Source organism: Phaeodactylum tricornutum, chromosome 11, assembly GCF_000150955.2.
Source record: "Phaeodactylum tricornutum CCAP 1055/1 chromosome 11, complete sequence".
Lineage (NCBI taxonomy): Eukaryota > Bacillariophyta > Bacillariophyceae > Surirellales > Neidiaceae > Phaeodactylum > Phaeodactylum tricornutum.
Window position 1 is genome coordinate 482,826 of NC_011679.1, and position 27,344 is coordinate 510,169.

Here is a 27,344-nt window from a genome sequence, read left to right on the forward strand (position 1 = left end):
GGGCGTCAAGGTGGTCGGGTATGAGTATGGCGCTTTTTCTGGCTGCAGGAATCGTTGTGGCGGCTCCATTGCTAGGAGCGGTACCTATGGCAAGTTTGGTCGGTGTAATGTTGTTGGTGTGCCAGTCGACGTTCTCGTGGTCGTCCCTTCGAATCATAAATAAGATTCCAAAACTGGATGCAGCAGTGATTGCATTGGTCTCAGTCATAACAGTTCAACGCGACTTGGCGCAAGCCGTTGTCGCAGGGACCATTGCGAGCGCTCTGGGTTTCGCATGGAAACAGTCAACTAACTTGTCAGCTTCGTCGGCGATGGTATACGATCGAAAACTCTACCGTCTGAATGGCCCTCTCTTTTTTGGTTCCACTACAGAATTTAGTGGACTGTTTGACTCCAAAGCGGATCCTGAAAAAATTGTTCTTGACTTTTCCAACTGCCGTGTCATGGATCACTCAGCTCTGGACGCAATTCAAAGCCTTGCTGATCAATACGGTCAGCAAGGGAAAATTGTATACCTTCGGCATCTGTCTTCTGATTGCGCACGACGTTTGTCCAAGCTCTACGAATCGAGGAACCTTCCATCATACGAGATAGTTGAAACTGATCTAGCAAACGATCCGGTCTATGGAATAGCTTAAAATTAAGTTGTGAAGGAGCCTCTTTCACTATGGTCCATTCTGTTGCAAGTTTGAACAAGTTATAGTAGTAGCTAACATGGATGTCAGATAATATTTATCACAGCCAGGCGACAGGTGAATAAATACACTGTTTATACGCCTCAAATTTGTTACTTCCGTTTTACTGTTAGTAGCTGTAAGCAGAAACGGTTCGTCTGTCCTCTGTAAGGTAGGATGTCTTTCTGACAAAGGTAGGCAATGAATCGGATTCTACTGGCAATTTTGTAATATTTTCTGTTGACGTCTTGGCTACCATACTAGCGACGCTCTTACTGTAAGCCATCCATCATCTTTCCTTTGAAATTTCTTCGACAGTTCTTGTCGACCTTCACAATCAGAACGTTTAAATCGATTGGTCTATTGGTCAATCGACGATCGACTTACTGAAAACGACATAATCTACACCATCATGCAACATGGACGACCGACGAGAGCAGCTTCGCTACGTTGTTCGCTGTTATGGATCGTAGTCTCTGCAATGTGGTTTGTGGCCGATGGTTCCTCTATATCGGTGTCAACGTGTGCGCTTCACGTTGGCCAACGCGTCGACAAATGGTCTGTGGCTTCAAGAAACCAAAGGCGGATCTCGGAATCGGCTCACGATTATTCAGCGCCAGATCGGTTCGTAAAGCGGGGTGGAGCCTCGGTCGCGGTGAAAAGCATGTCGGCCCGACAGATGGAAGCATTCAAGTATGTGTTTGTCTTGAAACGGCGTCTCAGGAACTTTTCAGTCTAGCACCTCTGACATCTTCCTACTTTTCATATATAGCTTACTTTCGGGTGGTTTAGCTGGAACGATAGCTTCGTGTTTGACGAATCCTCTTGAAGTCATCAAAACGCAGCTTCAATCTTCAAGCACGGCGGCGGGAGACATGGTTGCTGGTCGGGGACATCCCGTTGCCATCGCAAAACGCATCATGGAGCAGGATGGTGTTTCAGGCTTTTTCCGCGGCTTACCTCCGACCTTAGTGGGCATAATACCTTCCAGATCAGCCTACTTCTATTCCTATCAACAAATTAAGAAACGCCTCGGTCCGTATCTTCCTGAAGGATCACCACCGAATGCGATGTTGGCGGGCTTCATGGCAGGTATTACAAGCAATACGTTGACAAATCCAATTTGGATGGTTCGTACGCGAATGCAGCTCTTGGCAGACACGACCGCAGGTCAACGAGCGTATAATGGCTACGGCGACGCAATCTCGACCATTTGGAGAGAAGACGGGTTGAAAGGCTTCTATAAGGGAATCCAGGCCTCGTATTGGGGTTGCGCGGAAGGCGCGGTGCAGTTCATCCTGTATGAGCAGTTCAAAACGAGACTTTTAGGTCGTCTTAACGCCCAGCGGGCTGAGTGTGGACTGCCAGCAACCGAGGAACTTCCTAAGATGACTTACTTTTGGTCAGCTGCCGCGGCAAAAATGTGTGCTTCCATTGCCACCTACCCCCATGAAGTAGCACGCACGCGAATGCGTGAGCAAGCTCGTGGAGGAATCTACAAATATAAGAGTATGTGGCAGTCGCTGGCAGTCATCAGTCAAGAAGAAGGAATGAAAGGATTGTACAGTGGTATGGGCGTACATCTGCTGAAGGTAGTGCCGAACTCGGCGTTTATGTTTCTCACATACGAGGTGGTGCGCAGCTGGCTCAGTGAATTTACTGTTGTAGATTAGAAAAATCAGTTCACCCGAAACACAGTTATTCTAAGAACGCTAGATGCGTAGATTTTTGTTCCTTTCATCATCACTTCGTCCAATCATTGACTTAACATCAGCTGAACCTTTCTCGATGGCTAATTCGTGAAGCGAACGAATAAAAATTTGATAATGGGCATACATTTTTTGCTGATGCATTCTGTCCATCGGAAAGCTACACGGCTGGGACGTGCGCGCCGGAAGAGCTCAACATGCCTAGATTGATGCGCAAGTCCACCATATCCAGCGCTCCGGGCCACACTTCACGCCAGGCCGATCGCATTTCATGGCTTAGTTCCGGGTGGTTCCTTTCAAAGTCCAATGGACTAGATGCAAAACAGACCAGGACAGCGTTAACAGAACTTCCAATAATACCCAAGAGAACACTCGTCATGGCCAGACCGATTGCAAAGCCTGTGGCAAACGATACAATTTCCGGCTGGTCGATAGACAAAACGTGCAAACTATGCATTCCGGAAATAAGATACCCAAAGCATCCTGTGACGCCTCCAATGACCAGGCTAGTCATCACCAAAACATTCGGAATCAGGTCGTCTGATACGATCGTTGTCCAGCCACGCTTCTGAAAAAGCTTGGTGGCTTGCTGACCAGAATCAACAAAACCGTAGCCGTATAAACCGATGTAAGTGAATGCCCAGGGATTGATACTCTCAGTGAGAGAATCAACACACGAGGTCATGCAAGTCTGAACACAGTGCAGGCATTCATGCAGACACAGCAAAGACGCTTCATCAGAGTTGGGACGAAAGAGTACTGACAACTGCCGTATCAAAATGACTGGGCCGACAACGAGACTGCCGAAGCAAATGGAACCCATAGAATAAAAGATGGTTTCAAAAGTTGAATGCTTGACCACTGCCTGGCCATCGGGTTGATACCACCAGTTACCAATAATACGTGAGGTCGCCACTTGGACGGTATTCTAAGTCGACGAACATCGCTGTGTGAGATAAATTCAAAAAAATGCGAAAGATACATATTCGTGTAGGGTGCAACCTCGGTTTACCTACCAGCAGCACTTGGTAGGTCCAGTAGAATGATACGCCAATTAAAGCGTATATAATAACGGCCATTCGTTCCGAAGCATGAATTCGTCCGTCATTAATGGAGTCGTAGATGCCAAAGGCCGTGATCGCAAAGAAGATGCTGTAGGCCAGAGCCAGCGCTTGCACACAAAAGGCCAATATAATCATGGAAGGAAAGGCTCGGACTCCAGAGGATGCTGTCAAAAGATTTACGGCTGCAAAGGGAATGCGATCCCATACGATAAAGGTATACGCTACGCTCAGGGCCAAAGCGATGACTCCAGTAATCGGCACCACATTCTTTGGGCTCAGTCCAATCCCGACCGTACCCCAAACAAAGCTGAGTGTGATGACGACGATGAGTGATACTTGCACAAACTGCCTCGCAAAATTTGTCACAACCATCAGCAAACCGGCTGACAGAACCACAGTCAACGCTCCGCATAGACAGGAAATATAGACCAGGTTTTTGTAATACACCGTCACGTTGTCCGTGGCAACGTCGTCTTCTGCCTGTAGTTCTATTTCCAACACGTCCCCATCGTCCACATCGGGCAAGGCAGCGTACGCGTAAGTGTGATACAGGAATAAGACAAAGATCAGATGAAAAACAAAGAGGAGGAGGAAGAATACGTCCCTGCAGGCCTTAGGCTGTTCGACGCCTTTGACATCTTCAACAAAGAGCTGGGCGCTCTGTTGGCGCACGTGGCGTTTCCGGGAAGATTCAGATTTTCCACTCTTGCGCTGAGCCAGAAAGACAGCTTCGCCACGGCTTTCCGCAAAGGGCGACGGCATGACGCCGGGTAAACTGGGCAAATGCTGGGGTGACCGGGACATTGGCTGGTTAAAATCTTGGTAGGAAGCCGGGAAAGAAGACTTGTTGGTGGCCATTCGGGGCGAGTCAGGTTTGGGATTGGGGCGACTGTTCCACAAGCCCATCAGCTCACCGCGAGGCGAAAAGTTTCCCGGAGCCGACCCCGAAGAGTTAGTGGCGGACTTGACGTTGTTGTTAGCAACTGCGTCGGGCCCGTTCCAAAATGCACCGTAAACAGCAGGCATGGCGGCGGAGGAAGAGTGTGACTTCCGGTGACGATGCCGACGACGTCCTCCTCCTTTTTCGGTTTTTCTTTTGGTGAGCGAGCGATCGGAGGCGGTCTTCTGCAAGAGTGGTTTCGTTTCGCCAGCGGTCTCTTGTGGCGGGGCGTGCAGCTGCTGATAGTGCGGCTGGTACGAGGAGACGGGGTCTTCGCTGTAGCTGTTGGATCGACTACGTCCGGACGGTGGCATGATATTGGATTTTGTTGTAGCAGGGAGAGGTCCTCGGTAGTATGCTTGCGGCGGCGGGGGCACTTGTTGCGGTTGGTAGGAGTAATGGCGTGGGGCGGCGGCGGCGTACTCACTAGCGCTGCCTTGCCACGAACCAGGACGGACGTTTGCGTTTCCAGGCTGCGTAGAAACATTCCCTGGTATCATTCCCGATGCCGGGCCGTTATTGTAAGGACTTCCGTATCCGGGAGGTGGGGGTCCGTAGAATCCGCTCGCATACGGCCCGTTGTGCATCAACAGCTGTGGTTGTAGGTGCTGCTGGGGTGGATACATATAACGCGTCTGTGGTGGCAACTGAAGAGGAGACTGAGGAAAGGAATGTTGCTGCTGACGGCTGCTCCCTACCTCGCGCGGGACATCGTCGCTGTTCGCGCGGCGATGACGCCGCTCCGATCTTGGTGGTACGGGGGAAGGAGGAAGGGAAGTTGGTGCGGAACATTCTCCTTTCTCGCTGCCTCCGTTGCTGCTATCATTACTATTGCGAGTGTTAACAATACCTTTCTGGTCTCCGCTCATGTTGTCCACGTTTTCGATGGAACGGGGACTGTGAGCGGTACTGTCTCCTCCAGTAGCAATCGACGGCGAACACAAGTTTTGAGGGTGCGAATCGGGTGTGCGGTAACCAGGAAGAGAAGAAGATTGAATGGTGTCGAGGGGAGTTTGCTTCTGTGGAAGCTGTCTCTGGTAGAGTGAAGAAGAGTCGCTCGGGCTGTGCGGAACACTGTCTGGGTTTCGACTCCTCCCGTTGCTACTACTACTGCTACTACTGCCGCTTTGATAATCGACAATCCGTCTACTCATTCGCTCGAAAGGGTGAGATGAGGAAGCGGTGGAGATGGTTTTGCTCGCGTGGATTGCAGTTTTGCTATTGTTACGAATGCTGTCAATATCAAAGATTCCCTACGACTCCGTACCGTCGGTGTTGCCCTCGAGGCCAAACTCGTTGCTTCGGAAGCAACCAAGCGGGTATCTTAATGTCGCGTGGTACCGGTTCCGGAGTCTCCCACACCGTCCCGTGTAATTCGACGTGCTACGAACTCGGATCGTTGTATTGCGAATACCTCGAACATGCCCGAAAAATCCAAACGAAACAATTTTACTCCTGCCACGAAGTGACATAGAAATCTTGAAATACGCATAACTATTGCCCACGCTTAAATCCGGACCTGACGACATTGTATTTGACTTCCCAAAAGAGTCACGGAAGCATTGGGAGTGTTCAAAATCGGTAACCCTACCGAGGGGGGCATCAGATTTCTTTCGTTGACGTGCAAAACAAACGTCGAGTTTCCTCCCAGCCAATCCGATACACTCATTACTGGGTACCGGTCGATAGGCTTCTGGAGGGTTCGCTTCGCTTCTGGCACTAGTCCCTGTGGGAGGGCCCGTTAATTGTAAATCAACAAACCCCATTACATATATGCAATGAGACCTGAGAAAGTAGGATGCTCTGCTTTCAAGCTACTGGTACCAGGAAAGAGAGAGAACAGGAGCCAATTGTTCTATCGGCAGTCTCAAAAGTATCCAACACTTCGAGAGGATCCGCATGATAATCTAGGAAAGTGGTCTTACAACTAAGAACTGTCTCTTTGACTAATAGTAAATGTAACCGACAAATCGGGTAAAACCAGAATTCGTCAGTTTTGAAAACACATCATGATCAACGTCCTTCTTTTGGCCGATACCAATTGTTTCTAGCTTAACTTTTACGTCCGCTTTTTCACGATTAAGCTTCATTGCCAATCCAAAACTAGCTAATTTGCCTGGCAAGTGGCATTGACCGCGCGGCACACGTGGCATCTCCGCCAGGTAGGGGAAAATCCCAGTAGAGTCCATGTTCTGCCGTCGCCTCTCCAGAGCAGTTTATGCATGCTAGTCAGGCCAATTACACAATACACACCTCATCCAAAGCAATGTAACTGGTGGAGCTTGCCAATACCGGAGAGGAGTTCAATTGATGGTATAACCAATTGGGTCTATACGTCCCTGTGACATAGAGTGAAGAACTTGCCTGTGTTACCTCGTGTTTCTTCTACCGTTCACCCTACTTGCTGGAACGTGGTGCATCGGTGATTCTTTGTTGCCAAGCGGCAGCCTGTGACAAGAGTTCTTCGCGAGTCCGGGAACCGTCCAGGCCATCAACGACGCGATCGGCCGCGTCTAAACACATCCAGTATTTATCTTCCGGTGACGCGCTATTCCAGCACTGAATTTCGAAGGCTTCTCGGAAACATCCGATACATATTTGTCCATCGTATACGTTGGCGTTGTAGCGACAAATCCGATTGCACGGCGTAATTGCGAATTCCGGCGGCGGTGAAATGGTCTCAGTCTCCTCGTCATCGTTACCAATGTTGGCCTGGAAAGTATGAGTGTTCGTCCGGAACAAATGTTTTCCTGATCGACTCACTCTCCTTCCATGAAAGGTGTTTGGTCTGTGAGCTCTCGTGAGCATTATTGTTATGCCCGCCCCGCAGCATAAAAGAAGCAAACACCATTGGATTCGGCTGAATCTCCATGTCGTTGACTGTGAATAATAGGGGCAAGCAGTATGCAAGGTTACTGCCGGACGCTTGGCCTTCAATAATGGCATTCTTCACTACTCTTTCATCCGGCGCCTGCATTAAAGTTCAGTTCCGAAATGTACTTTAAAAAACCACACGCTCAAACCGAATTGCCTAGTGGACTGTTCCGCCGCCAAGATCACACGTCAAAGCTATCGTATAGACAACGACTAGTCTAAGCCGAGTTGCGGCAATCCCTAGTCGTGGGGTGGAAGGGTTTACGGTCAGCAGACACGTTTGAGTCACGACAAAGCTCGAGCAAACGGATACTCTGCTTCAGTGAGGAGCGGCACTGACTGTGAGCAATGAAGAGAGAATCTTGGAAAAAGTCTGCCGACGAACCTCGCTCGGTCTTGTCGTGACGAAGACAAAGAATTTCGTGGCAATCACCGATTCCGATTGACAGATAGACGCAGGTAGGCTGCCAGGCAGCCCACCGAATGCTTCGGCTGGCGAGCGAATTGTGAACTGGCGTAACTACTGTAAGAGAGATCCGTCTTTCTTGGAAAATCCAAGTTGATAAACTTGGAGCATCGATGGATGTCCGTCCTCTATTAGTTCCGCGTGTGGGCACGTCTGGAGACCGAAGCCCCTAGTGACGTCAGCAGAGAGTGGAGAGTCATCGTGTCTGCAGGAGTTTCTGACTTTTTGGGAACCGAGAAAACACGTGGAAAGTTGAATTTGCCTCCCAACAGATGACGAATGCAATTGAGAGCTTTGGATTGGATTCGAATTGTCTCAGGTTGATGGGGATTCTGACGAAATCGACCGAAACATGTCGCATTCCAAAACAGGTTTCGATCGAATTCTAGCGGACACCCTAAGAAACTCACCTCGAACACCGAATCTGGTCACAATACGTGTAAGGTTTTCTGGGTACACTCACGAACCCTCGGGAAGAGAAAACAGATCACTGTCAGTGCAAGCGAACCAACGCATCGAAAACGAGAATTGCGCGATTGGCGCTGACTTCATTATTCGATTGACACAGAATAAAACATCACCAAAGTTTGCACACACACAGACGAGTCGAGTCATTATAAGCAAACCATGACAGCAGACACCACACAAAAAAGAAGCAAGCGTAATCAACAAGGTTACGAAAGTAAGAACAACAACTACAACAACAATAAAATGTCCACGACCTACTCGAGCGTGGGCGGTACCGCCGTGAAGCGCATTCGCGTTCCGCACCCGAACGATGTCCTTAGTGGACGAGGAGGAGGAATAAATTCGCACGTGGGAAACGTACGGTTTCGCGAATGGGTGGCAGTGCGCAAGAACGACTACACGCTGGCACCTTCCAAGGCTGACAAGGCACGCGTAGCCAAGGAAGTTATTGACCTGGTAGAGCACCAAACCCCGCCCGGGCGGTTTCTGCAAAAAGACCCGACGGCAGTTGGTGGTGCAGGCTGGTGGGTGGAGATCGATGAAGAACGAGTCATGGCGAAGACATCGCAGGCTCTTCGTGAGGGCGCGCCACAGATTCGAGCACTGCATCGAGACGAGTTGGATGAACGAAAGTCCAACTACGACAGACGGAGAAAGGCGGATGCCAAACCCGAGAGTTCGGGAAAAAACAACAAACGCAGCCTTGAGGAGATGAGGAGTGCGGCATCTTCGCCAGCAACAACAACACCCGTATCGAATTCCATAAGTCGCATGCATGAACAAGCCGTCAATGAATTGCGTGCCAACGCCGAAGCAGCTCGCGAAGCTAAACAAGTGCGCTTGGAGTACGGAGGAAATGTTGTTCTTCCATCGGAGGAAACCCCACCCTTGACTTCAACAAAGATCGAAGATAACGATGCGATGGTACTGCCACCACCTCTAGATCTCGATTGCGTTCCTGCCCCCCACAAAAACATGAAACGAACACATTCCTTAGCCCTTTCAGATCTAGGGAACACGGATGATTGGTGTGCTACAGACTTTGTCAATCCATTCGAGGATGAGTACGAAGCGCAAGAGTTCTCCTGGACACCGCCATCGCCCCGTCCTGGGATCCTGCGCGAAAGTAGCACGAGCAACAACAGTGACATGGGCGGAATTGGAGCGTTGATGAGATCCGATTCCTCTCGGTCCAACACGTCATCGTCCAATCACAACACTTCCAACAATGGGGTACGTCCGAAGAATACCGTGGCCAATATGAGCAACAGGTACGGTAAAGACAGCAAGCATAAAGACGAGATAACTCCTCTTGACGAATGGTGGGATGTGGACTCCTACGTTCCCGTCTCGCCCTGAATCTAGTGGAATGACGAATGTGGAATCGATACCGACGCAAACATGAACTTGTTTCTTGTGATTCTTCATCCTTAAGCTAACCTATCGATTGCGCTCGTTTGTCCTTCGTTGTGGTTAGGTCGCTTTCGTCCGTGCTCTCCGACCTCCCGGACGCTATTCCTTCTCGTCACATAGCTGAAACAAGTGATTTTATGGAAGGCATCAAGTTGATTTACGATGCTTTGCATCGAGATGGTGACGAAGAAGTCATTTCGACATGTATGTTGCCTTATAGGGGCAACGCATTTCGTACATCGAATTTGCGTCGCGTTGGCAGTGGGCTGTCGGTCAGGGGTGCGGATGGGCGACAATAAGTTCGGTTTGAAATGTAGGAGTTTTTGCAAGTAAGCGATTATAATTTATAAGAAGCTCTAGCGCTTTAACGAAACATTGGAACGAATAAGTCAGTATATGTGACAACGTATGCATCCGCAGCATCACTTCCACTACCAATTATGGACAAAGACAGTCCATTGTAGACATGAATTCAGACCCGACGCATTGCGAAAACCTTGAGCTCGTCACGCGGTCGTCAGCCGAACCACGGCCTGCTTCGTGCTGAGACTAAACGCAAGATATTCATACTTCCATCCAAACCGTTTGCAGCATTCTCGCCAAGCCCGGAACTCATCATACCGCCAACTTGGATGGCAAATATATTCATCGAAAATTAGAATGGTGCCCGGTACAATGTAACCGTGAAAGCCTTCCAAAATATCCAACGTGGAGGAATAAAGCTGACAATCTACGTTGGCGTACGCCAAAAAGGTGCTTTCCTCCTGTTCTTTGAGAAAAGGACCGATTGTATCACGAAAGAGACCGCGGTGGAAGGTCACCTTCCCTTCCATATTCGGTGCGACTCCCCCGGTCGAGTACGTCCCGATCGGTTCCGTCCCCCATGCTTGAGGGAGGCCGGTGAACGTATCAAAGCCATGAATTCGAGCGTCCAAAGGCAAAATATCTTGTGCCATTCGCAAGCTTCGCCCACTACCTACGCCGAATTCGCAAACAAGCCCACCTTGTTCGATCAAAGGCAGAGCCGCATTCAAGGCGACTTCCATAATATCCCGTGTTCCGCGATACAAGTACAAGCTGTCGTTCGGGATTTTACGCGTATGCCACCGTACATATCCCCACGAGTCGACGAGACAGCTCCACTTGGACTCGTCCCGGCGCAATCGTTCAAAAATCTCCTCGGATTGGTCGGATTGCTGTAGGCGGTCCGAGGCAACCGCGACGTGAAATTGCGATTCTTGTCGCTCGGGCGCGAGTTCGAGCGCTTTGCGGTACTGTTCAATGGCGTCTTCCAAGTGCTGGCCCCCAAATGCAGCCTCCAGTGCCTGGCCTATCCCGTCGAAAGATTCGGCGGACGGAAAGGGATCGATTGCGGAGGCTTCCTTGTACAATCGAGCCGCCGCTTTGGGGTCGCCAAGGGCGTCGAGATTGAGGAAGGCCAGACGCATACAGGCGTAGGCTAAAATTGCTTGACTGTCTTCCTGAGAAAGCGACGTGACGTGTCCAAATTCACTCTCCGAGTCCAAATAGCATTGGTACAGAGTGGCGGCTTCGTGAAAAGAGGCACTCGCCTTACGGGGTTGCCCGTTCTTTTCGAGTTGTATACCGAGACGGAAGGCGCGATCGGCTTGCCCGATGAGCGTATTCCAGGCCATTTCTCCCGAAATGAGCTGGTGGACCGGATCTGTGGCTTGTTCCGGCGCTTGATGTGCAGAGACGAAACGATTGTGGGATGGACGCAGTCCGTACGATTTTACAGGTCTCGTCCGGGAAGGACGGACCCACAAGCTCTGCGTGAACCATTGCTCGCAGGATAAGACTAGCCATAAAAAGTTGATGAAGTACCGCATGCTTCCCACGCAGGGGGATCAGCAATGAATGAGAAGCAGTTCCAGGCGGAGAGAGAAGGGTAGTTAGGAATGGAGCAGTGAATAAGAAAACGCGGTCGCCCATGTGCGCGGCATCACGTCCATCCCTTTTCGGTTCGCCTCTTTTTCGGTATCCTTGTTGACTGTGATGGCAGTGACCGCAAAAGTCACTTCAGCGTTGGAGGGGAAACCTTCTCTCATACACTTTCTTGACAAACCAAAAGTATATGGGATTTAAGGAGAGCTTCATATCACTGAGACAGTCAATAGATTGATTTTTTGTTAACCGAATGTATCTTAGCTGTGTATTCTTAAGTCGTTCAATGTCCACCAGACAACTAACTGTCCAACAAACGAGAAACATCGTTCGGTGCACGGAGATTCGCTTTCGTTCCGCGGTCTATGTTTTTCGGAGGGAAAGGGTTTCTGACTGTGAACATTCACAACAGTAAATGCCTGTACAGGATTTCGTAAGTAGGGTCAAGGAAGACCATGGAAACGTAGACGGAAACACTTTTCCTTCGATTTTTTAGATAGTTCCACAAGACCATAGAAAACTTCTAGCATCCAGGAACTTATATTGACCTGACGCAGACGAAAAGCGGGATCGCAATCGGTTTTGCATTTACCGCAATCAGGAGGAGTCCTGTGGCGTTCGGATCAATCGCACGGCGCCAAGCTTACCGTTGTCGTTTGGGTGCTGGTGGCGCACGAGGCCCCTCGTCGAATTGCACATTGACGAAACACAATGGCGAGGCAATTTCGAAGAACAAATGGTTTGCACGGTCCCCATACGACGGGTCAGATCAGCGCATGGATTGCCCTGTTGGCAACCTTGGTGCAATTTTTGCTCGTCGTTTCTCCAATACTGCCGTTGGAAGCTTCCATCCCTGTTACAGTTGTCTTTGTGGCCCTCGTGAGTGGTTCCTTTTACTACGGATACCTTGCGCAGTTCATTGATCCAATGGACAAGCACTTGCGTGTACATCTGCAGGAAACGGAACCCGAAAACGTGGCACCGGCGGTGGCGTGTTGTGGTTGTTGTACTGTACCGCAATTCCCTTCGCATCAACACGATACCGAGCAGCCCATGGCGAACGAAGACATGAAGCAGTGCTGGATCTGCGATACGCAGGTATCGACGCACGCTATGCACTGTAAATTTTGCAATAAATGCGTTGGTCGCTTTGATCATCACTGCATGTGTAAGTACCACCGTGTATCGATTTGTTTGTACCAGTACATGGGCGAAGCTCGGAAGCTCACTCGATCAACTACGATACTTGCTGGTCTTACAGGGCTCAATACGTGTATTGGGGAAGCGAATTATCTCTACTTCTTTCGGACAATGGTTTTTGTTTTTGTCATGGAAGTCTACCACTTGATTGTGCAGCTTGGGCTCTTGATTGATTCGTTCACCGACGGTGCGACGAATCAAAGGGCCACGGATTGGTTTCAAACCGGAACGGACATTCCGGTGCACGTGTTGCTGATTTTATTTATTCTGTTCAATCTGCTGTCGCTCTTTTTGATCACGCAATTGCTCCACTTCCATATCGGGCTGCGGCGCAAGCAACTAACGACCTACCAATTTATTGTCGAGGATCACAAAGGGCGACGCGAACGTGCCAAACGCGAAGGTCAATTGGATTCCAACCGAATTGTTGCCGTGACGGAGGCACAGGAAAACGGTCAAACCTGTACCGCGTGGAAGTTGCAGTTGGGCGGATTGTGTCGGCAAGCGGGTTGCACGCAGTGCGATCCACTGGCTCTGTCACCTCCAGACAAGCCGGAATCGGAATCATCCGAAGTAAACGCGCCAGAGAATTTCAGTTCCGCTTTGGGAGAAAGGGAAAGCGAGTCTCAGTCGGTTGTGGCAGAAACCCCTTCGACGGAACAGCCTCCAAGAATGGAGAATCGCACCGAAAACGAGGGCGTGGCGTTTTTGAAAATGAACGGCGTGGAGGATCCCGAGGAAGCATCGTCGTCTCGGGCTTTGGAGAACGAGTCGAATTTCAGTTCCGCCTTGGGAGAAATGGAAAGCGAGTCTCAGTCGGATGTGGCAGAAGTCCCTTCGACGGAACAGCCACCAAGAATGGAGAATCGCACCGAAAACGAGGGCGTGGCGTTTTTGAAAATGAACGGCGTGGAGGATCCCGAGGAAGCATCGTCGTCTCGGGCTTTGGAGAACGAGTCGAATTTCAGTTCCGCGTTGGGAGAAATGGAAAGCGAGTCTCAGTCGGATGTGGCAGAAGTCCCTTCGACGGAACAGCCTCCAAGAATGGAGAATCGCACCGAAAGCGCGGGCATGGCGTTTTTGAAAATGAACGGCGTGGAGGATCCCGAGGAGGCATCGTCGTCGGGGGCTCTGCCAGATGAAACGATGACCGACGGCAGCATTGAGCGAACGGAAGCTAATGTCTCAAAAGACGTCGATGTCGCACCAACCATTTCTGTTGCGGAGGAATCAGATTTGGGTACAAATCCTGCAACCGGACCAACCACCGATGTCGACCCGTCAGAGGACGAGGGCATCCGACAAGCTCAACAAAAAGAGCGCGCACAAAGGTATTTTGCGTAGCTCATCCCGTTGTCCTACTTACTTACCTATAGATGTGTTGCAACGTCGACATATTATAGAATCTGTTATCTAAATTTAGAGTCAGTAACGGATGTGAAGTGATGTTGTGGACGAGGTGATCGGTACGAATTCAGGTATTTGAGGGGTTTTCCTCTGGCTCATCCACGGGTTCAACGGACTGCACCCGGAGCGAAAAAGGAAAGATGCCTTCTCCAAAGGTCTCTTTGGGATTCGGCTCGCCGTTGGACAGTTTAAGCGAAAGCATGAGTCCAATCTGATTCATCTCCTCCGCCACGAACGTGTAATTGGCCTTATCTTCGTTGGGATTACGACGGACCCCGCCACCAAAGTTAGGTAGCAACGAGTCGAGTGGCACGCGAACATCCTGCCAGGTTCCATCGTTCCGGGTGGGAATATCGGCCTGCCAGGACGGACTCCTCGACAGGGGTCCCCCCGCCGTCCCATCGGTCAAAAAGAGCTTGTAGGTTTTGCCGTCGCCCAGCACCCGCAATCGTATCGCCGCGGTGCGAGTCGATGGCAGTACTCCCGGTGGTAGCATGGTGCGGATCGACGCAAAGCCTCCACCTTCGGTGTTGATGGTTCCGTCAAAGTGCAACACACCGTCCTCCGTAACGTGTTGTTGCGTGTCGGATTTGCCGCCCATGACTCCGTCGTCGAGACGGTACCAGCTCAAGGCCTGACCGGCCATGGTCAAGGCCGTCACGGCGTTGCGTTCGTTCGCCGCCCGATCGTATTTGGCAATGCGCATGGCTTGACCCATTGCTGCTGGAATTGGAATGCTTGGTTGTGGCGCTGTGCGGGTAGGACCGGAAGGATCGTTCGTCTCGCGATTGTCGATTCGAATGTCACGGAGGTGTGGGGAGGATGTGAGTGCTTGTGATTGTGGTGATGATTGTTGCTTTCTTTGATTCCACCAACGAAACGGAGAACGGAAGGGTGTCTCCGAAACCGGGATATCCCTGGCAGTCGTGTCGGATGCCGAAACGGCCTCGACGACCGTACCAAAGCAGGGACGTTCCACGAGCGCCAGTGTCGCGACGGCGAAACTTGCCACCAACGAACGTAAGGTGCTTCGCATTCACCCCGTTTTTCCGAATCGTTCACTAATTCGGTTTTGATGTTTGAGGGCAACCCAGTGTAAGTACCATTCGGTACCAGCCGGAGCGGGGGGGGGTGAGCAGTGGCACCGGTCCTTGGGCGCGTTTCCACCCGTACTCGGTGTTCGTGTCCCTCACGACACGGCTTGTGACGCTCTGCGTACCCATGCATCCCGGTTGTGCGGTGATTCACGAATGTGCCGATGCTCGGGGTCACCAGTACCCCGTTCTTGGTACGGTTGAGTAGGGCTGAGCTGGTTTAGCAAAAGATAAACGGGTCGGGGCCGTCCGTAGAGACGACGACGCACACGCCATACCACAATCCGTAAGGAGCCATCCCTCGCGTCGTATCCTATCGAACTTTTTCTCACCAGGACGAACCCAGAAGGGTATTATTCTTTGTCATTCAGAAGTCTTCGTCCTTCTTGCAGTTGCGAAGCGCATTGGAAAGAAGTCGGCGGGTGACATGTCGTCGAAACGCAAAACAACATCGGGCAAGGCGTCGTCGCAATCACCCAGCGCGCGGTCCCCGCGCCACCGCCCAAAAATCCACAACGACGACGACTTGCCGCCATCGGCCGGATACTTGGTGTCGTGTGACGTTCCAACGAAGCAATTCATTCAACATTTGAACGATCTCAAACCAGTGGACAAGAAATTCATCCTGCAAGATTTGGACGCCACGCACTTGCTGGTGGAACTCAAGGCGCGCGATGAGATTCGCCGCAAAGTGGAAGAATGGGAAGATTCCAACGTGTTTTCTTCGGTCGAGCGCGTCGGAGAGGATCTCGACATGTCCTAGGAGTGGATGATGGAGTGCTACACGGTGTAGGTACGTAGGTAGGTAGGTAGGTAGTAGTGGCTACCAAACAATGGACGTGCACCTTATATAACGAAACGCCACCGGCGCGGGCAGAGTGACGTGACAATGCATGGATGACAATATGCACCAGCAAAAAAAATACAAAACGCGCTCCTCCTGATCGCTCACACCACCGCGTGCACGGTTGGCTCCCATACCTGTTGACTCCATGCGTCGCGCATCTCGCGACTCAGTTGCGGGTGATTCTTGTCGAACTCGAACGGGCCGGCCGCAAAGCACACCAGGACGGTATTCACCGCACTGCCCACCACACCCAACAATAAAATGTCGCTCAGGATAAAGCCAATCACCGAACCGATCAAAAAGGCCGTAATAATTGGTTTGTGAAAAGAGGAGAATTCGTATCCGTCCGTTTCTTCCACTACTACCGCAAAGACACCGGCGCTCCCGCCAATTATCATACTCGATAAGAGCAGCACATTCCGAATCAAATTGTCCCGTACCACGTCCATCCATTCGCGCGTTTCGAACAATTGAATCGCCTTCTTGCCAGCATCGGTAAAGCCGTAGCCGTACATACCAATATACGTAAACGACCATCGGTTGCACGCACGTAGTTGCAGCGATATCCTTCCCACCACACCGCACGCGCGATCGCAGAGACCGACGGTATCCGCTGCTGAATCGGGATCCCCGTTGGGCTCGTCAGTGATCACTTCATTCTTGTCCTCGTCCGCAATCCTCTTGCTCCGCTGCGCATGATTCATACACGCACTGCCGGTGCCTTCCGGTCCCCCACCAAACATGCAGCAACAAAAAGTACCCAGTACAGACAAAGCCTGTGCCGGTCGAATAATCAGACTACCCAGACAAATAGAGCCCAAGCTCGTCGTCAATGAACGCGTCAGTGGTCGTAGTACGGCGGGGCTGCAAAAGGTACGCAACTCTTGGGGGTAAAACCACCAGGTACCAATCGCACTCGCCACTGTGACTCGAACGATGTTCTTGATGACCGCATTGGTCCAGTGGAAGGAAAACACCAGCAGCAGGTACAGCGGAATGTGACTGCTGCGCACGTGCGGTTCACAGACATCCTCCTGGTCACAATCTTTACTGTTGAAGGAATTCACAATGCCTATAAAGGCCATGGACCAGATCACGCACCAACAAAAGGCCACAATAATGCTAGTGAGTCCAAGAATCGTTATATCGGCGGTACAGCGCATTGCACACAAAGCTGTGTACAAATTTGTGGCCGCAAAGGGGATGCGATTCCAATTGTACATGGTCTGCAAAAAGGATTATCAAACCCATTCCGTGAGTACCAGGATCAAAAAAAAGGTTCGTAATGCGAGTCGCCATAATAATTCCAGCACAGAAAAAACTTACATGACCGAACGTAACGAGTAATGCCGTAAAGCCCAGGATGGAGATTATCCCGTAAGGATCCAATGACAACCCGACCATGCCCCAGCCCAGCGAAAGAACAATAGAAAAGATCAGCATGATTTGAATCAAGGATCGCGCCAAGATCAGCATGAATCCAAAACTTAAATAAGTCAATACGCAACCGTAGAACCCGGTAATGCTCACCAACGCAATCACATTCTGGTAATCAATCGTAAAATCGTCATCGTGGTATTCTTTCGTCGTAGCTTGCTTACGCAGATCAACGGCGTCGTCAGAATACAGAAGCGTATCATTGCCTTGATTCAACCATAACAAGTCGCTTAATGTTGTACTAGGACCGGTCGTGTTTTTTGCAGTGTCTCTGGCTTCGCTTGCTATGGCGGGTGACACAACGATGCTTTCTGACCGTGGAACGTGAAATTCTGGTGTTTGTAATCGGCGTTGTAATTTTTCCCAGCGTAGCTTTCCTGGCTTCGTCCAACTGGACCAGGGCTCGTCTCGGAATAAAATAACGCCTATTCCGTAACGTGCCGCACACAGGCACACCAGCAACAGTTGTACGAGGAAACACACGGCAAAGAATTTATCGTTCCATCGGGAGTTCGTCGGTTGTGGCCTTCCACGTACTTGGGTGACGGCGCGTTCGCGAGCGATTTGCTCACGCTGGCGGCGTTGCTGATTCCGCTTTTGTCGTCGCCAACGACGACGGTCTCTTTTCGGCAAAGGTTGAAGTGGTGGAGACAGTGCATGGTTTTCGTCCAATCCTAATTCGGACAGATTAGGGTCCGAAAATCTTTGCGGCATGAACATGTCGTTGTTAATGCTATCACTCTCGAAATGAGAAAACGCTTCCAACCTTTCCGAAGGAGGCAACAGAGATTCAACGTCTTCCTGAATAATCGAGCCGTCTACCCAGAGTGGAGAGGTTGCGCGAGTTTCTTGTAAAGAACCGTAGTGATTATGATATACATGATGATGAAGGCGGTTTTGTTGCTGTGCAATGCTATGGTTCGGATGATCGAGCAATGGCGGTGCGGCATGCCACAGATCGTGCCGCACCGGCGGTCTGCCGAGTTCTCCTTCAGATTGGGGGAAAAAGTAAGCATCTGATAAGGACGCACTGTCATCGGAATAGCCTAGATCACTACTGCTATTGTTGTCTTCTTCATCGCGGGAGTCTGTATTGTACACATAGCGATAGTCCGGGTGGGTCTGTGTGTACTGCTGGAACGAGGTTGTCGTAGAAAGGCGATATAAGTGTTGCTCGTTCTCGTTGTAATCTCCATTATTTCCCGACTCGGGGAGGTCCTTGTCGTGGGAGAGGAGGGGCTCTTCTTCGTTGGAATCTCCGGAGGTGACTGTCATCTCGGCGGACCCACCTGGTATGAGATCTGGTGGCGGTGACGAGGAAATTTCTTCTTTTCCTTCCGAAACACCACGGATACTACTTCGAACCAATATTTCCATGAAGAATAACTCTTACTTCCAAATTCGCATGCTCGCCGAGTCACTGTATACGATAATTTATTTCGATGTGGAGACAGACTCGGACAAAATAGCTCTCGGTAGATGCTGGTGAGCGAGCTGTCGGAGAGAGAAAATGTGCCCAGAGAAGCAACAGGCGTTGCCTTCTCAACGACGAAGCGGGGAAGATGTACGAGGAAAATAGAGATCAAACCGACAGCAAAATTATTTCGCTGACAGGGAGTGCTCCGGAACGTTCTTTTACGCTAGTCGGATCGGACCGTAAGTAGTTATAATGTAAATCACTGTCAGTGCGAGCACTGCGTAGTTTATGTACCCTCTTCTTCCGAAACTCTAACAGACCGTATTCTTCTTGAAAATGGATTCATGTCACTTCCGGGGTGGACGCCAGAGTTTTATGGGGATCAAATTTTTCAGAGTATCCCACACCACGAGCATGCTCTGCATGCGCCCTTGAGGGAATGCTGCTATTGGTTGGAATCTGTGAAGTACGCACTTATTGCAACAGCTTCAGATTCGCTAAATGAATAGCATTTAGCGATGTATATCTCTTTCAACGGAAATCATGATAATTATAATCGAATAATCGCCATCTGTACCTTCTCATTTCGAGGCGAAGATGGAAACCTTCACAATTATAATTATATCGAAGAAGATTTGCTTAAGATATATAGTCACCGACGAAGACCAAAACGGGAGTACGAGTTGACTGTGTTTACCATCTCTCACAGCTGCGAAAGCACTTTCATGTTTCCTTTGTGCTCTACAAACTGTAAGTGCTGCGTGCTAGGACCAGCTGCTTGATGTCCCGACTTATTCCGTGTGTCAGCAGGTAGATCATTCACAGTCATGTCAGCAAAAGAATTCAAGGGAGACGAAGAGAGTACTTCACTGTCAAATCATTTCAAAAATCTATCCGTGGAAGTAGGTGCAAAAGTACAAGGTCGTTCGCACATTCGAGTCTTTACAGATAATTAATCAAATTACAGTTTCTATCGCTCGTGTTCGTGCACGTGCGTGCAGATGTAGCTTTGGCAGTAGGCCGACACAAAACACTGGCTTCAGTCGAATATATCAAAGACGGGGCCGCTTCCGGTCGCCTCCTTATGGAGGCCAGCAATCCGGTTCGTCTTGCGTATCGCTTGCACCATTTCAGGAGCGGCCAGAAGCAGCTCATAGGTGGTCGACAGATTCAGCCGCGTGTACACGGCCCGTTCGGCAGAGGCCAAGAAAGGCACCAAACCTGATAATACATCAACCTTCCGCAGAGCTTCCGGAAAGGCAAAGGCCAGTTCCCGGACACCACCCTTGTGCCAGGTCAAGTGCGTATCATAGACTGCCACGTGCAAGGGCCACCGACCATCCGCATTCGGTTGACTCGCCGCGTATGTAGAGACGGACAGCAAGGCTTGAATCACAAACTGCGTGTACACGTGCCCCTCCGGAACGGCACTAGCCACAGCATAATGCAGCGGAAAGTTGCCTAGCGCGTCGCACTTGCTCACATCTCCTATATGCGTGCAAAGAATTTGTGTAAAGTAGTCGCGTGGACAGCGGACGGTACAAGCGGCGGTGAGGAGTCGAAAGTAGGGCTGTTGTCGGGAAGACGTTGGAACGGTACCGTGGTAAGCTGCGTGCAGAAGAAGGGCCATTTTTTCTTCCCTCGCCGTCGCTGCATGCGCAAATCCTTTATTCCGGTTCTTCCAGACCAACTGTAACGGATTCTCGGTGACACTGTATGCGTCGAATTTGACAAATGGTCTGGTCGCCAACGAAGGGTCGATAGCGAGCATGGCTTTTAGCACACGAATGTCGGCATTTGCTTCACACGCGATATGAAACGGTGTTCTCGTCTTGAAGCCGTTCTTGGTCGGTACCGAAACCGCTTCGGGACAAGCTTCAATCAAGCGCAAAATCAGTTTCCTGGTGTACCAAGCGCTGGACGGTAGTAAACGTGGCTCCACGGCAAAATGCAAGGGTGTCCAGGTCCCCACATTGCCCCAAGCTACTTGCTCTGGAGAGACTTGCAGTATAGATTGAACAGCGTCTAGCAAAGCACCGTCCACGATTCGAGCTTGACACAGAATGTGCAAAGCCGTTGATCCGTGACGATCCGTCCACATCAAGTCCTGCGGGTGCGATTTAACACGAGCGGAAACGGCATCGTACTGACGATTGGCGGCCAAACGATAAATCGCTGGACTTTTCGGCATTTTCCAGCGCTTCCACGCTTGGAATAGCTCGCAGTTAACACAAAATCGCTTCGTCGTTCCGAAAAGTGGCTCCTGTGACCTTGTGCTACTACATCAAGACCCACTTTATAATTCGATGCAAAATCGTGTAAATGGGAAGCAGATACAATTGAGGCGACTGCAAATGTAAGGTCGAGTCTTAGCCAAGCTTTAGCGTGTCGAATGTGGCGTGAGTGGCGGTGTGGCAGTCAGAGAAGTCATCGTCAAAATTTTGCACGAAAGGGGTGAGTTGTTCGTGAATTCACAGTCGAGGAAAATTCCAGCATCCCAATTCTCAACTGATTTAAATTTTAACATTCAAGTATAGATTCAAAACATTTGACCGTCGTCCGTAGGAGGAACCGAGTCCTCTGTCTTGTCTGAACCAATCACCATGAGGTTGTACGGTTCCAACCGGGACAGAGGGTTTTGTAAAACGCCTTTCTCTCAATTGTTCCACCACGCCGTACTCCTTTTCTTGGTCTAGTCCACAGAATCATCACTGTTCAGTGTTGCCGTATTACGTTCCGTAACGAAGCATGAGACACGGCCGCGCCAAAGCAGCGCGCAAGACTCTTCAATTCTTTGAACGGGTCGTGAACATCAAGCCGCCTTATCACATACTATTGGATGGCACGTTCGTCGTGGCAGTGATCAAATATAAAGTGCCACTGTTTGATCGTCTCGATCGACTACTACAACATGCTACTGTTCACCTGCATATCACGCCAACCGCACTAGCAGAACTTGACAAATTGGCACAGCATGCGAAAGGAGACAAGCGGGACATAGTTCAAGAGGCTCGGGACTGGGCGAAGCAGAACTGCGAGCTCATTGATGACAACGAAAGCCTTCCGTCGACGTCGGTGGTGGAAGCCGAGAATCCCCGCGCCTGGGATAAGCTAAGTGATGCAGGCAAGGATGTCATGCGTCTCGTTGGGTACGGTAAGGATGGCGATGACGCATCCACCCGACGACGGTATTTTGTGGCATCGCAGGATGAACAAGTCTTAGATTTGGTCCGCAATTTCCCTAACACCAGCATCCCCGTGATTCGCTTGGCCCGGGGTTCTGTTCTACTCCTAGAAAACCCTAGTAAAACAGCCAGTCATCAGGCTTCTCGAGACGAAAAAGCGAAATGGAGTGTGGCGGGATCCGTCACCGCTCAAGAAAAGGTGTTGGTCAACATTGTCAAGCAAAAAACTCGACAAGATCACGCTGCTCGAAAGCCTTCGTCGCAGTCATCACGACCACCTTCGTCACGTCACAAGCAAAAGGCCAAAGGGCCCAATCCCTTGAGCTGCAAGAAGAAACGGGACGAGTCGACGACATCATCATCATCCAACAAAAGGAGGCGGACAAAAAAGTAGAGGTTGCCGTATATTCTAGACGAAAACGCTTCATTAATTAGATCACTTGCCTGGAAGTAAGGTCGAAGAACAAGTCCGTACGTCGAAGTTAGCGTTTCAGACGCTTGACTTGCTACAGAAACAAGGAACACCCATAGAAAATCCTTGGAGAAACTGCGAGTCTTTTCAAACTCGATGTTACGTAGTTTGGCCTCACGGCTTTTCCTTAGGGAGATACTTGCATGCTAGTTGTACCGTCGCGTTCCGCCAAGCGCTCCGCATAATTCACGCTGGCCCGGAACCAAGCATTCGGATGGTTACCCACGTTGTCAACGGACACTTCCATACTGTTGGCCTTTTCGTGCGATACTTCAAAATGTTTTTGACAGGCAAGCTGATACTGATGAGACTTTTTCAGAGCCATGATCGCCCGACGGTCCCCATCCGTTCCGATCTTCAGACGCTGCAGAGTTTGCTCCAAATGCTGGTCGTCAAAGTGCTTGTAGGGACACCCGTGGTGATCTCCCGTTGATGGCGCGTTGCCCATAATAATTTTGCTACAATTGTAGGCGGTGTACGTTGCGCGCTTTCCCTCCTTCCCGTACATGTGACGAATGTTGTAGGCGTACTGTTTCTGAAACTGCTCGCCGGTCACGGACGTAAAATGGCGTTGGAAAAAGGTGAGCGCGTCTTCCATCGACAGGCCAGCGAATTTCAGAAAGAGTCCGTACTGGAGACGGCCCCAGTGGCGGAGTTTCTTGTCTTGCTGGAGACCGGCTTGGAGCTGCCGCATGCAGAGCGGCATGTGCGGTGCCATGCGGTCGACGTTGGCTGCCGTGAGGCCCGTGCTGCCCGTCAAGCCCTGTTCTCCGGAGGGTTCTTCGTTCACCAGACAGGAATTGAGGTTCTGGAGGAGCGGGTAAATGCGGACGGCTTCCGGGTCTTCGACGTTCCGGAACGTGTTGGTGTTGGCCATGAGCACGAGACAGCGGGACAGTTCGGACCGAAATTTGGCCACGAGGATGGACAAGACCTTGGCTTGTGGAATATAGGCGTTCCCTTGACTGAGGTAGCACTGTCTCTGTGCCACGAGGTCGAGGGCTTGCTGGAAGGGGACGGCGTAAAAGTGGGATTTGGCAAATTCCACGGGATTCATGAGCTGCATGAGGTGAGATTGCAGGCGCTCCTTCTCCGCTCGAGGAATGGGTTTAATTTGTGCATATTCCTTGACCGACTTGGCCAATTGCTCCGTGGAGAGGTGGGAGAGGCGGTGTTGGAAGAGAGTTGTTTCTTGTTGCAGGAACCAGCGCCTCAAATCGTCGGTTTGACAATAGGAGAGGCGTAGGATAAAATGAGACGCTTCGTCGACGCTCGGATCCGAGAGTTCTTGTTTGACCATTTTGGCAATTTTTCCATTGAACTGCTCCGCCGAAACACGCATTGTTTTGAGCTGTTCAATCTTGCGCAGTACCTGCGATCGAGAAGGAGAAAGCGGGAAACCAAACGGATGCGCAACGAATGAGTCTCAATGGTAAGTCGAGTCGCGTCGCGATGTACGGTGGCGGCTATCGTACGCACCTTGAGACGCTTCAGGGCGTAGACTTCAAAATCGTCAATTGTCATTTCCACGCGAGGACTTTCGCGGTAGAGGTTGACATGATTTTCGGGCTTGACGTCCACCTCTCGGGGAAGCTTCGGTCCCGCTCCGGAGTGCACAATATTCATAGCGACCAAGCAATCCACGATACGTGGACACGTCACGGTGTGTGTGAACGACGAGAGTTGAATTCCGTTAAGAGTAGAGTATGGAGTGCCGTTCTAGTTGTGAGCGACGAACACACCAACGCCATGGTCTGGTCGAACTAGTTCCCCCCCGACTCGAGGCTCTTGGCGGGATGTTGGAGGGAACTTCCGGCCGGCGTTCGACAACGACACAAATCAAAACGGGCGCGGGTTCGAATGTACGACTTCGGTAGCTTCCCATGATTGAATTATGGTACGGTCCCTCTGGAACCCTGGATGTAGGGTAGATAGAGTTTCTGTCCTAAAAAAATGTGTTAGCAAATTGTGTCTGGTGTACTCCCGGTTTACCTCCTTACTATTTTCATTCCACCCCTGGGCCAACTCGACGAGTCCCTCGACGAACACTGCCGCGTGCAACAGACAACGCTACCGTCGCTCTTGGTGACAACCGGTGTACTTGCTCGGTGTATTCCGTTGTCGTGTCGTCGATTTCACAGATAAATCATTCACCATGGGTAAATACGTCCAGGTAGGTTGACCTTGAGTGGACAAAAACTAGAGTATCCGTAAGGAGGAGGAGGAGCTTTCTTAGTCAATCGATGCCGTTCGAATAGAGGGCTCCATGTGTGCCGGGAGGTATTCTTTGCAAAAGAAAAACGCGAGGGGACCCTGTTTCCTGTTTTTGGTAGGAAATATGAACGCTACGATTCCTTCTAACGGTGTTTATCGTCTTTGCGTTTTCTGTTATTCAGGCCCAACGTAAGGGAAAGTCCCCTATTTTCCAAGCGCACACGCGGACTCGCAAGGGTGCCGTCAAACTTCGCGCTCTGGATTACGCCGAAAAGCACGGTTACATCCGCGGCGTCGTGAAGGAAATTCTGCACGACCCCGGTCGCGGAGCTCCCGTCGCCAAGGTTCAGTTCCGCGATGCTTACCGCTACCAGCGCAACAACGAACTCCTCGTTTGTACGGAAGGCATGTACACGGGACAGTTCATCTACTGCGGCAAAAAGGCGTCTTTGACCGTCGGCAACGTCCTGCCGCTTTCGGCCGTCCCGGAAGGCACCATTGTCTGCAACGTCGAAGCCAAGTTGGGTGACCGTGGGGCCTTTGCGCGCGGCTCGGGAGCCTTTGCGGTTGTGGTCTCGCACGACGATGATAAGGGCACCACCCGGTTGCGTCTACCCTCGGGCGGCAAAAAGTCCGTTCCCTCTGCGGTCCGTGCACAAATCGGTATCGTGGCCGGAGGCGGACGTACCGATAAACCTCTGCTCAAGGCCGGACGGGCCTACCACAAGTATTCCGTTAAGCGGAACTGCTGGCCCAAGATTCGTGGTGTGGCTAAGAATCCCGTGGAGCATCCTCACGGAGGAGGTAACCATCAGCACATTGGTATGCCCAGTACAGTTGCTCGGGACCGTCCCGCGGGTCGGAAGGTTGGTTTGATTGGAGCCCGCCGAACTGGACGTCTTCGTGGAGCCCGAAAGACGGCACAAGATAAGGATTAATCCCAATAAAGATTTTCTACTACAGCGACAACCTATGAATGCATCCAGTCTTCAGTCAGACGAGTAATTTGAGTATGCTTACATTACTGAGTTTCAGAAGACCAGTGATTCCTTTAAATGCTTGTAGTACCAAACAGATTACAACTCCTCCGCCCCGGTTGAGAATGAGGGTGTTGTTGTAGAATCACCGTATTTGGCTTCCTGCCGAGCTTTCGCAATCGTAAAGTAATAGTACATGACAAAGGGCATCAGAAGCTGGAATCCGTACGGGAGAATGGTGTCCTTCCAAGGAAGCCGCTTCCACCATACGGTGGCTTTTTCGCTACTGTCCAGGGCCGCTTCATTCGGAACGACATCCATTTCAGGCTTTCGGCTTTTTTCTTCAGATTCTTTTACCTCTGTATCATTTTTAATTGCTTCTTTGCTTGGTTTTGCATCTGTCTTGCCTAGTTTCGAAAACATGGCCTTGCTTTTCTGGTCGTAGTCCTGCTTTCGCCGTTTAAAGTCAGCCCGTAAACGTTGGACGTCCGTTTGGTTGGCGCCCGATTTTTCGGCAGCCGCCTGAATAGCCGCGTCCACCTCTTCGTAGGAGCTCGCGGGATCCAGCAAGGCTGCTTTGGCGGCACGCATCAATCCTTTGAAATTGTCCGGATCGTAGGACAACACCTGGACAGCCGTAGCCTTGGCAGCATGAAATTCCTTAGCCCTCATCTGGACCGCCGCAATATTGTTCAAACAGTCTAGCATGACGGTTGTGGCTTGTTCGCGAATTTCTTCAGAATGCTCGGACGATTGGACAATAAATTCCATGTCCTTCACGGCACGCTGGTACAGTAGTTTAATGCGATCCTTGCCCATTCCGTCGCTCCACTCGTTGGCGTACGCGTCGTTTCCAATCTCTTTCTTTGCCAGTCCCAACTGAATCAACGTTTCCGGTTCCGACCGCTTTTCCTCCGACAAGATAGATTTGACGGTAATTTGGTAACGCACGTCGGAGTCGGCCGGAAGATTGTAGTCCCCGTGAACACGACCGGAAGGTCCGTACGCGTATTTGGAATGACTCCAAACCACTGCAGTCTCGCCCAACTTCATGAAACGAACACCCATTTCTAAAGCCGGCAATACATTCTTCTCCCCGATCACAATCAGCCAATCTTTAGCTTCTTGAAAGATGGGACCGTCCGAGTCCTCGAGGGTAGGAGCAAGACGGCCGACAAAATCAATCACTACCGCATCCTGCGGTTGGACGGGCGTCGACACCGGCGCTTCCCCTGTCAAGCCAAGCGACTGAGATCAAAAATCGACACAAAAGAATGAGAATATCACGATTTTGCCTGACTTGACCCAATTGTAAAATAAATACTGGATACCCTACCTTCATTAAGAGATCGTCGCCCATTAATCTCTCCCACGAGTCCTTGTTAACGGAGTTCTCATCCCCAGTGGGCTCGACTTTTTCCTTCGTTGCCTCTTCGATGCTGGCTTTTTTTGTGGAATCGTCTTGTTCCGTCGCTGTCTCTTTCTTGGTTATTGACATGCTTCAGTGTTATTCGAAAGATTGTACTCGATGCGGCCTTTGGTTTGTGAGCAAGCTACAGATAGGATGAATGGGTTCCTCGG

At 50.7% G+C, this 27,344-nt stretch overlaps 12 protein-coding genes across 12 annotated transcripts; 5 read left to right on the forward strand and 7 right to left on the reverse strand.

Moving 5' to 3' along the window:
* Nucleotides 1-1,447: 1,447 nt before the first annotated feature.
* PHATR_13538 (predicted protein) lies at nt 1,448-2,347 on the forward strand (the record flags this gene model as incomplete). Its single annotated transcript, XM_002185679.1, has 1 exon — nt 1,448-2,347. A coding segment is annotated over one exon (900 nt), but the record flags the coding sequence as incomplete, so codon positions are not given.
* Nucleotides 2,348-2,543: 196 nt separating this feature from the next.
* Nucleotides 2,544-5,013, reverse strand: PHATR_36842 (predicted protein; the record flags this gene model as incomplete). Its single annotated transcript, XM_002185861.1, has 3 exons — nt 2,544-3,074; nt 3,168-3,311; nt 3,400-5,013. 3 exons carry the CDS (start codon nt 5,011-5,013, stop codon nt 2,544-2,546), a joined length of 2,289 nt encoding a protein of 762 aa, XP_002185897.1.
* Nucleotides 5,014-8,354: 3,341 nt separating this feature from the next.
* PHATR_36843 (predicted protein) lies at nt 8,355-9,554 on the forward strand (the record flags this gene model as incomplete). The annotated part of the gene is made up of 1 exon (XM_002185680.1): nt 8,355-9,554. The coding sequence occupies one exon, from the start codon at nt 8,355-8,357 to the stop codon at nt 9,552-9,554; it is 1,200 nt and encodes a 399-aa protein (XP_002185716.1).
* Nucleotides 9,555-10,114: 560 nt separating this feature from the next.
* PHATR_36844 (predicted protein) lies at nt 10,115-11,263 on the reverse strand (the record flags this gene model as incomplete). Its single annotated transcript, XM_002185862.1, has 1 exon — nt 10,115-11,263. The coding sequence occupies one exon, from the start codon at nt 11,261-11,263 to the stop codon at nt 10,115-10,117; it is 1,149 nt and encodes a 382-aa protein (XP_002185898.1).
* Nucleotides 11,264-11,937: 674 nt separating this feature from the next.
* On the forward strand, nt 11,938-14,057 carry PHATR_46802 (predicted protein; the record flags this gene model as incomplete). The annotated part of the gene is made up of 2 exons (XM_002185681.1): nt 11,938-12,681; nt 12,775-14,057. The coding sequence occupies exons 1-2, from the start codon at nt 12,225-12,227 to the stop codon at nt 14,055-14,057; spliced, it is 1,740 nt and encodes a 579-aa protein (XP_002185717.1). The 5' UTR covers nt 11,938-12,224.
* Nucleotides 14,058-14,187: 130 nt separating this feature from the next.
* On the reverse strand, nt 14,188-14,838 carry PHATR_36846 (predicted protein; the record flags this gene model as incomplete). Its single annotated transcript, XM_002185863.1, has 1 exon — nt 14,188-14,838. One exon carries the CDS (start codon nt 14,836-14,838, stop codon nt 14,188-14,190), a length of 651 nt encoding a protein of 216 aa, XP_002185899.1.
* An 803-nt stretch (nt 14,839-15,641) lies between these two features.
* PHATR_36847 (predicted protein) lies at nt 15,642-15,977 on the forward strand (the record flags this gene model as incomplete). Its single annotated transcript, XM_002185682.1, has 1 exon — nt 15,642-15,977. The coding sequence occupies one exon, from the start codon at nt 15,642-15,644 to the stop codon at nt 15,975-15,977; it is 336 nt and encodes a 111-aa protein (XP_002185718.1).
* A 185-nt stretch (nt 15,978-16,162) lies between these two features.
* Nucleotides 16,163-17,537, reverse strand: PHATR_36848 (predicted protein; the record flags this gene model as incomplete). Its single annotated transcript, XM_002185864.1, has 2 exons — nt 16,163-17,287; nt 17,388-17,537. 2 exons carry the CDS (start codon nt 17,535-17,537, stop codon nt 16,163-16,165), a joined length of 1,275 nt encoding a protein of 424 aa, XP_002185900.1.
* Nucleotides 17,538-19,852: 2,315 nt separating this feature from the next.
* PHATR_46805 (predicted protein) lies at nt 19,853-21,345 on the reverse strand. The gene has a single exon (XM_002185865.1). The coding sequence runs from the start codon at nt 21,104-21,106 to the stop codon at nt 19,955-19,957; it is 1,152 nt and encodes a 383-aa protein (XP_002185901.1). The 5' UTR covers nt 21,107-21,345; the 3' UTR covers nt 19,853-19,954.
* A 1,354-nt stretch (nt 21,346-22,699) lies between these two features.
* On the reverse strand, nt 22,700-24,286 carry PHATR_46806 (predicted protein; the record flags this gene model as incomplete). Its single annotated transcript, XM_002185866.1, has 2 exons — nt 24,052-24,286; nt 22,700-23,944 (listed from the first exon to the last, which is right to left on the reverse strand). Exons 1-2 carry the CDS (start codon nt 24,196-24,198, stop codon nt 22,700-22,702), a joined length of 1,392 nt encoding a protein of 463 aa, XP_002185902.1. The 5' UTR covers nt 24,199-24,286.
* A 386-nt stretch (nt 24,287-24,672) lies between these two features.
* Nucleotides 24,673-25,753, forward strand: rpl2 (predicted protein). Its single transcript, XM_002185683.1, has 2 exons — nt 24,673-24,745; nt 24,969-25,753. The coding sequence occupies exons 1-2, from the start codon at nt 24,728-24,730 to the stop codon at nt 25,722-25,724; spliced, it is 774 nt and encodes a 257-aa protein (XP_002185719.1). The 5' UTR covers nt 24,673-24,727; the 3' UTR covers nt 25,725-25,753.
* Nucleotides 25,754-25,780: 27 nt separating this feature from the next.
* Nucleotides 25,781-27,318, reverse strand: PHATR_46808 (predicted protein). The gene is made up of 2 exons (XM_002185867.1): nt 27,100-27,318; nt 25,781-27,011 (listed from the first exon to the last, which is right to left on the reverse strand). The coding sequence occupies exons 1-2, from the start codon at nt 27,259-27,261 to the stop codon at nt 25,863-25,865; spliced, it is 1,311 nt and encodes a 436-aa protein (XP_002185903.1). The 5' UTR covers nt 27,262-27,318; the 3' UTR covers nt 25,781-25,862.
* Nucleotides 27,319-27,344: the final 26 nt, after the last annotated feature.

Bases quoted from the DNA above. Each gene is read 5' to 3' on its own strand.
- PHATR_46805 (XM_002185865.1), bottom strand. From the start codon at position 21,106: ATGCCGAAAAGTCCAGCGATTTATCGTTTGGCCGCCAATCGTCAGTAC.
- PHATR_46808 (XM_002185867.1), bottom strand. From the start codon at position 27,261: ATGTCAATAACCAAGAAAGAGACAGCGACGGAACAAGACGATTCCACA. The intron at 27,012-27,099 runs GTAGGGTATCCA...TTTTGATCTCAG, and splicing joins GCGACGATCTCTTAATGAAG to TCGCTTGGCTTGACAGGGGA.